The sequence below is a fragment of the Podarcis vaucheri genome (assembly GCF_965113315.1).
Source record: "Podarcis vaucheri genome assembly, chromosome: 10".
NCBI lineage: Eukaryota > Metazoa > Chordata > Lepidosauria > Squamata > Lacertidae > Podarcis > Podarcis vaucheri.
Genome location: NC_138748.1, coordinates 39,477,182 through 39,484,809, shown reverse-complemented (window position 1 = coordinate 39,484,809; position 7,628 = coordinate 39,477,182). Strand labels below are relative to the sequence as shown.

The 7,628-nt window shown below is 40.4% G+C and overlaps 1 protein-coding gene across 2 annotated transcripts in view; it reads right to left on the bottom strand.

The window, feature by feature from the left end:
• Window positions 1-1,531: 1,531 nt before the first annotated feature.
• Window positions 1,532-7,628, bottom strand: part of NEDD1 (NEDD1 gamma-tubulin ring complex targeting factor) — a 28,253-nt gene continuing 22,156 nt past the window's right edge. For both annotated transcript variants that reach the window (XM_082240778.1, XM_082240779.1), the window contains 6 exons: window positions 7,522-7,569; window positions 7,005-7,228; window positions 6,353-6,500; window positions 5,737-5,893; window positions 3,006-3,072; window positions 1,532-2,255 (listed from right to left, as the gene is read on the bottom strand). In XM_082240778.1, coding sequence (XP_082096904.1) covers window positions 2,151-2,255; window positions 3,006-3,072; window positions 5,737-5,893; window positions 6,353-6,500; window positions 7,005-7,228; window positions 7,522-7,569 — 749 coding nt within the window. In that variant the 3' untranslated portion in view covers window positions 1,532-2,150. The remainder of the gene's footprint in view (window positions 2,256-3,005; window positions 3,073-5,736; window positions 5,894-6,352; window positions 6,501-7,004; window positions 7,229-7,521; window positions 7,570-7,628) is intronic.

Genomic DNA, 7,628 nt, shown 5'->3' with positions numbered 1-7,628 from the left:
GTTATCTCCAAGTTTTATATCTCTGCCAAAACAGTATGCATTCTTTCTGTACAAAGCTGCAGCTGAATCACACACTTAAATGCTTTACTTTCGACAGTAATTCCCATAGGTATGATTGCATATAGTCATCTGCAATTTCAGTTTTAGGAACATCAATCCTGTATTACTCCCCTGAGGTCTGGATGATTGCTGCCTAGTTTCATGACGTAGTAGGAAAACAAGGGAAGTCTGCACAGTCAAAGGTTACCTCTAAATATAAGGAACAGCCAACACTGAGGTCAAGAAGCTTCTTTCCTCCAAAATCCCAGAGAAGTACTCAGGGTCAAGTCTGCTACCATGAAAACAAAAGCATGGCACCTTAAAAAGTAAGCTTGCGGTAGCACAAGTGGAAGGCAGCTTGTACAACCCCTTTTCTCTTTTGCTCCTCTCTGCACCCCTGAAAAATGCTTTTTAGGGACCGGGAGGCCTTCTGAACAATAGGGCCTGCATCATATTGGGCTGCTATGGGAGAGGGGAATCTCCCAAACGTGGGCAGAGAGATCTTGGGTCAGTTAGCTGTACACATACAAGAAACACATCACTAGCTTCATTTAGTGCACCTTCCTCTTTCACAAACAATTGAGTGACCCTGATGGTCAGCAGAAGTTATTGGATGTTCATACTGTCCTTCACAACATAGTATTTATAAATAAAAATAGCAGAGCAGTAAGCGATACTCCTCAACATACTTCCTGAAATCCTAAAAAATGGGATGAAGTAAGTCCTAGTGAACATCAAATTACCAAGCAGACTTGTTTACCTTTAAGGGTAGATCCTCCCAAGGCAACTATGTGCATAACAATTACACTATTGATATTGTTAATATAGATTTTGGGCTTCTAAGAAATTATGGCGTCAGAGAACAGCAATGATAAGAAAGCCAGGCTGCAAGGGTTGGTCATTCCCTCCACCCAATCTCCACCCTTCCCAAGGCAAAAACTGTGTTGAAATGCTTAAGGCTGTTCCTTAAGGATAATTCTCTGAAGACAAGCCAAGTTTTGTAGTCAACTTGAGATGTTCATGATAATCTTACAGTGCAATTCTACAGACATGTCTACCTAGAAGTCAGTCTCATTAAGCTCAATGGGACTTACTTCGATGAAGGCTGGCATGACTGCAGTCTTAGCAGCAAAGACTGTTCAAAATGTTGGCAGGGCACAGGGCAACAACTTTTCATTTTAAAAATTAGTTTGCCTACTGTCTGAACAGGCTGCATGTGAACCACAAAGTAAGCACTCAATTTACAATGCAAAAATGGTATTATGAAGCCAGATAAAAGTATGCCAAGCGAGTTTAAACCTGTAATCAGCCATTACATCTGCTCTTGACTAGTCATACAGTGGCAAATATATCTTTTCCAACCACAACTGCAGACTGGGTAAAATGACAGATGTTCTTATGACTCTTAGGACTGCACTGGACCTGTGCTAAAAAGAGAGCTTGAGGACCAAGCTGGAAGTCAGAAACAGAGGACTGGTATTAGTCAAGCATGTTTATGCAACTTCACAAATTGTTTATTCAGTCGGAACAAATTATCAGTATGCCATTAAATTATGTAAATATGCAACTCAGTTGTAACAAAAATCTAAGATTGCATCCTACACCTACAAAGTAACATTTATAGGAAAAAGTCAGTAGCAAAAGAGAATATACAATAAAAACTGCATGTGAAACATTTATGTTTTTTCTAGCCAAAGGAAACAAAACCAAGACATTGTCATGGAAGTCTTCATTGCAAAAAAATAACTGAAATGCATAATAAATTTATCAGAACAAAGCAATTCTTATACAAAATACATTTCCTATTTAGTTTCCCTTTATAAAAAGGCACTTTGTTTATAGCTAAAATTGATTAATACTCTTGTTAAGCCTCTCTTTATAACCAATGTATTTCAAGTTTTCCATAAAAACCCTTTGATATAAACATTATTAGTGCATATTTTTGTATTAATCAGTTAACTATTGCCTTTTCTATTTTAAAATAAGGTTCTTTAGTGCTGGAAAAAACACTGAGTTTACACATACTACTTAAGTGTCAGACATATGACATCAGTGTGCCATAGCACAATAAAAAAAATTCAACTCATTTTCCTTGCATGAACACGGACTTTTTAGAAGTGGGCTTGCAATCTTTTATTTTCCTCACGTAATCTCTCAATTTCAGCTACTAAGCCGTCGTTTACAGAATATCTTTCAAGTAAGGCATGCATTTCATTCTAGAGGGGAAAAGAACAGAACATTGCATTACTAGAGAAAAATATTTCCAAACCCGACTATGCATTTTTATATAGAATACTAATGTTGGAATCAAGGTGGTCAGAAGATATTGGCCCCAGTTCACATGCCATAGCAAGCCACAGGCTGAAATAAACTCTGGTTACTGTGTTATGCTCATATACGCTACTCAAATGCACCCACCTTGCCCCCCCCCCTTGCAAAACCACACAGAGTGGCTGGCTTAGCATTACATGTGAACAAGTGCTCATGGGTTCTCTCTCTCCAAACTACAAGAAGGAACATTCTCTGGTTTGTGTCTCACATTGGCAAAGGGTGGGTGCAACTGAGCAGTGTACATGGTAAACAATCATTTTTCAGACTATGGCTTATTGTGACATCCAAACTGGGCCACTGTAATTTTTCCTTTGAAAATTTGAAGTCAATCACTAAGAATGTAGGAAGTCTGTCTCAAGCACTACTTTCTCAGCAAAGCAATCTAGTTTCCCTTCCACCCCAAGTATGTGATATTACACTCATCAGACAGTACTATTCTGTGCCCAGCTTTTAAGAAACAACAGATTGCGAGTTAGTTTGCAGTGTCACTTAGCAAAAATTATAGTATTCCAAACCTAGCAAACCAAGGTTCTCAATAATCTCATTGCTCTTTCTAGGATCTTAAAATGAACAAGCAATCCAGAGTAGAGTTTTCAGCTGAAATGCCTTTAAAACTGTATATATTTTATACATACCAGCTGCACATGAAATTGTTTGATCATCTCCACTTGCAAATTCACAATGTCACGATGGCAGGCTTCCCTGAAGGAACAAATACCATGCACCTTCAATTCCTGTTCGCAAGTTTACCCATTTCTCTTTGGTTCTTAAATTAAAGGTGATTTTCAGGACTAGACTAAACATCTAAATTCAACGATAATGCATATCTTTATTGGAGCCCACAAGAACTAAGATGACATTAGGGAAAGCATAGCACCTTCGCAGCAATTAATTTCCAGTACAGTGGTACCACAGGTTAAGAACTTAATTCGTTCTGGAGGTCCGTTCTTAACCTGAAACTGTTCTTAACCTGAGGTACCACTTTAGCTAGTGGGGCCTCCTGCTGCCGCTGCACCTCCACAGCGCCATTTCTGTTCTCATCCTGAAGTAAAGTTCTTAACCAAAGGTACTACTTCCGGGTTAGTGGAGTCTGTAACCTTAAGCGTCTGTAACCGAAGGTACCACTGTACTGGGTTCTTAATGAGTCATAGGGTCACAGAATTATAGAGTTCAAAGTGACCCCAGGGGTCATCTAATCATCTAAGGTTAAGGGCACAATTGAAATATCTGATATTTTATTATTTTTGATGCAGCAGCTATGGTCTGCTGCAACAGAGAGGCCCATACTGGACTCAGTGCCACAGCCTGCCAGTAGCTAGACTGGCTTAATAGCCAGTAGATTCTTGAGTAGCTCAGCTCCACTCCCACCCAGCCTCGAAACACCCCATTTCAGAGATATGCACCAGCTGCCAGTAGTAACTTCCATCCACCCACAAATTACAAGGGAGCACACGGAACCTCCACGGCTAGGCAGAGGGGCACCATCAACTTAAATGCCTTCCAGCATAACAGATCAAGGGTTTTGGATTACCACTCAGTAATGCCATAGACTCTTTTTTCTGTAAAAAGGTAAAGGACCCCTGACAATTAAGTCCAGTCACGAACGACGCTGGGGTTACAGCGCTCATCTTGCTTTACAGGCCAAGGGAGCCGGCGTTTATACACAGACAGTTTTTCTGGGTCATGTGGCCAGCATGACTAAGCCGCTTCTGGTGCAACGGAACACCAAAACCAGAGCAGCACACAGAAATGCCATTTACCTTCCTGCTGGAGCGGTAACTATCTATCTACTTGCACTTTTTAGCGTGTTTTTGAACTGCTAGGTTGGCAGGAGCTGGGACCGAGAGTCGTGGGGATTCGAACCGCTGACCTTCTGATCGGCAAGCCCAAGAGGCTCAGTGGTTTAGACCACAGCGTCACCTGCATCCCTTTCTGTTTGCTATAGACTATGGTAAATGGAATAGAGACAAACTTTGGAAGTGAAGGACAAAGTACTCGAACCCCCTCCTCCCTCTGCTTTTTTTTACAAGTCACTCCTTCTAGCCAAGAGGCAATGGCCAGTTTCACAACACCAGGTGCAAGAAGAATGCTCTGCTATAAGCAAAAGCTAAACAAGGCTAGTAATAAGAACAGAAAAGGAGAAATCTGATGACAACCCAAGTAGTACTAGTCAACTAATACTGAAAATGTACTATTTCAGATTCCAGGAAATGAAACACACTGAGTGTTTCTTGCCATAAAATTTCTTTTATTATAAATTGGGAAAATGTAATTGCTCCAGATGCACATTGGAACAGATTCCAACAAACATTCTTCATTTACAATAAAAGCTTCATGATATGTGCCTACAGATGCACCTGTAAACTGTTGCTCTGTGGCAGATTGTATTTACTCGAGATGAAGAGAATCTAAGCCATGTCTGGCTGTTTAAAATGTGCAAGAGCAGCACACTCCAGGGGCTTTGTGAATTAACTTACCAACTTCTTGAATTAATTCATACAAAAGTTTGATTATGTCCTGATTGAGTTGTACTACAACAGCACACTGAAATGTGGTGGGTTTTTTGCTCATAAACAAGTAACAAGGCTAAGAAAAGATACAGTGATGTCATAGAACGTCACAATGACAAGAGAAGCACTTAAGACACAAATCCAGAGCTAACCCCACTGCTTTCTTAAAACCACTCAAAGACAATTAGCTTTCCTGGGGCAGAAAGAATGCTGAAGTGTATATTTGGTAGGTATATTAATTTGATCTATTTCTGATGTGATGCTGAAATGCCAGCCAATTCTATAGCACCTTGCTAACCTTTTCTTTTTTAAGTCGGAGTTGCAGAGGCCCACGACACCCAACAGACTATGAAGAATGAAGCCAGCAATTTGGAGCATTCATATTCACCACAGGGTTGTTGTCAAAACAGCATATTTGAGGCAGGCTTGCAATGCAGCCCAGAGTTAATACTGCAGGTCAGAGGAAGGGAAAGGCTGGTTCAGAGTCTGCCAAAATTCTCCCGTACCTCTCAGGTTGCAGCAAAGGTCACCTTATCCTCTCAAATCTCATCCCTGGCCAAATCTAGTACTTGACTGCATGAAGCTCATGCTCTACTGACTTGCATGGGAACTGGACACACTTTTAAATATTCATAAACAAAGAAGATGTTCCTTAAGACAGACCCAAGCTAGAGCTGAGATTAGTGCCTTTGATGTATCTTCTGTTTCTTCACACACACACCCTCAGCCACAAGTAACCCACACACTCCAGAGATACACTGCAACATCTTGTTGTCGGGCTCCGCTAAAGTTATTATTTTGCTCAGGCTTTATAAACTGATAACTATAGTCAAAGTGTCGATACAACTCAACTTACCTGAAGTTATCCAGAGTTTCTTGTATCATATTCTGAATGAAATGAATTTGAACGGATGATAAAGGTGCATTCAATCTGCTGCTTCCAAGAGTGTCTGCTATTTTTTCCGATAGCGAGTTGGCAACTCCAGCAGTAACCGAAGAAGTTATCTTTGAAGCTATGCAAAGTAAAGTATGAGCATTTCATTTTAACTTGGGGCAAGAAAAGGGGACCCAAAAAGATACAGACAACTACTATATAAGCAGGCAAGATGGGCACACCACAGCACACAAGTCACATTATTTCTAATCACCACCTATATTTATGAAATGAAAACGTAAGTTCTTGACTGTTCATAAGTGCTGGGATTTAAGAATTTAAAAGCAGGCGCATGACTGGAAATGTGATTGAAGTGCTGAAGTGATTGAAGACCATTCGTGGAAAATTACGCAAACTAATTGGCAGAGTACACCATGCACACAAAGACAGAAACATTAGATGATGCTACATTTTTATTCAGTAGTACATCATAAATTTTATATATTAAAAAAATATTTAGAGACTGTTGCACTCCCATTACATTCACCAAGGATGCCATTAGCCAGTTCCATAACAGAAAGGTGAAATTTAGACCTACTTGCTGAGGTAGGACCATTCACTGGCGATTCGTAGGTCAGTTGTGCCTGAAGGTTCTTAATAAGCCTCTCTCGGGGATCAGGACTCCTGATTATGTTGGCCAACGGGGAGGTATTCATATTTGTAAACTCAGAGCTGGAGGAACTCAACTTTGCACAGAAGGGGGAAAATAAATGTGAAAGCCAACACAGCCCCACAAATATAAATATTTCTTGCCTGATAAGTAGTACACTCAGTCATGTGCTGGGCCCTTTGGGACAATCAAAAACAGCACTATCTAGCAACCACAAAAGATGGGAGAAAGTTTATTATCTCAATCCACCCCAAGCTGCAGCTTCTAGGAGTCACAGGTGAGAGCTGAGTGCAGAGTGGAGACCAAAGGTAGATAAACTACCCCAGAAGAAGCATGACGTGTCCCCTGCCAGAAGCACTATCCCTCTCCTAACACCCCAAAACTGAAAGGGGTGGGGGGGGGATTTGCATGCATTACGGTGCTCCTAATCTCATGACTATGGTTAGGAAGCAAACAGCCCGTGCCTAGAAGGCACTACTATCCAACATGTGCATGTTTCTACGCAGCAAAAAGCAGAAACAGCAAACAAAAATGCAAGGCGGACAGCTCAAGTCACAGGCAATTAGAATTACAGCATTACCTGTTTGAAATGTTCTCTGGACTCTTGTCTTCCATGATTAGTTTTCTTAGCATCAACATCTGGATTCTCATCATCCTCTTTGATAGGAGAGCCAACAAATATATTAAGTGGACTAGAATGCATTACTTGTGGGCCAGATCCTACTGGATTTTTTCTTACAGGCAATGCAGTGCTGAACTGGGAGAGAAAATCCAGACTGGAAAGGTAAGGTTGAAAATCCATACCTAGAATGAAAAGCAAAGTCACACACTTGTGTATTTTTTATTATTTTATTCATTTCATTTCCATACCACTTTATATTTTAAAGGATTATAGATTTGTACTGTTTGAACCAAGAATGTTTCCTGAACACAGGTTTAGCATGCACAGTGTAGCAAATATGACACCCCATGCCCCAGTTTGTTTTTACTTACCTTCATTTATTGGTACTTATTCAGATTTCCTGTAGCATTAAACCAATTTAGTGTCAGGCTGGGCCCTCAAGAGATACTAAAAATGTACTAGAGTAAGTGCTTACCATCACTCTTTCCGGGAACATCTTCACTTGTTTTACAAACTGCAACATCTATAGGACAAAGCAATAAATACTGACTGTAAAAAGGGAGGGAAATCCTATACAGGTAG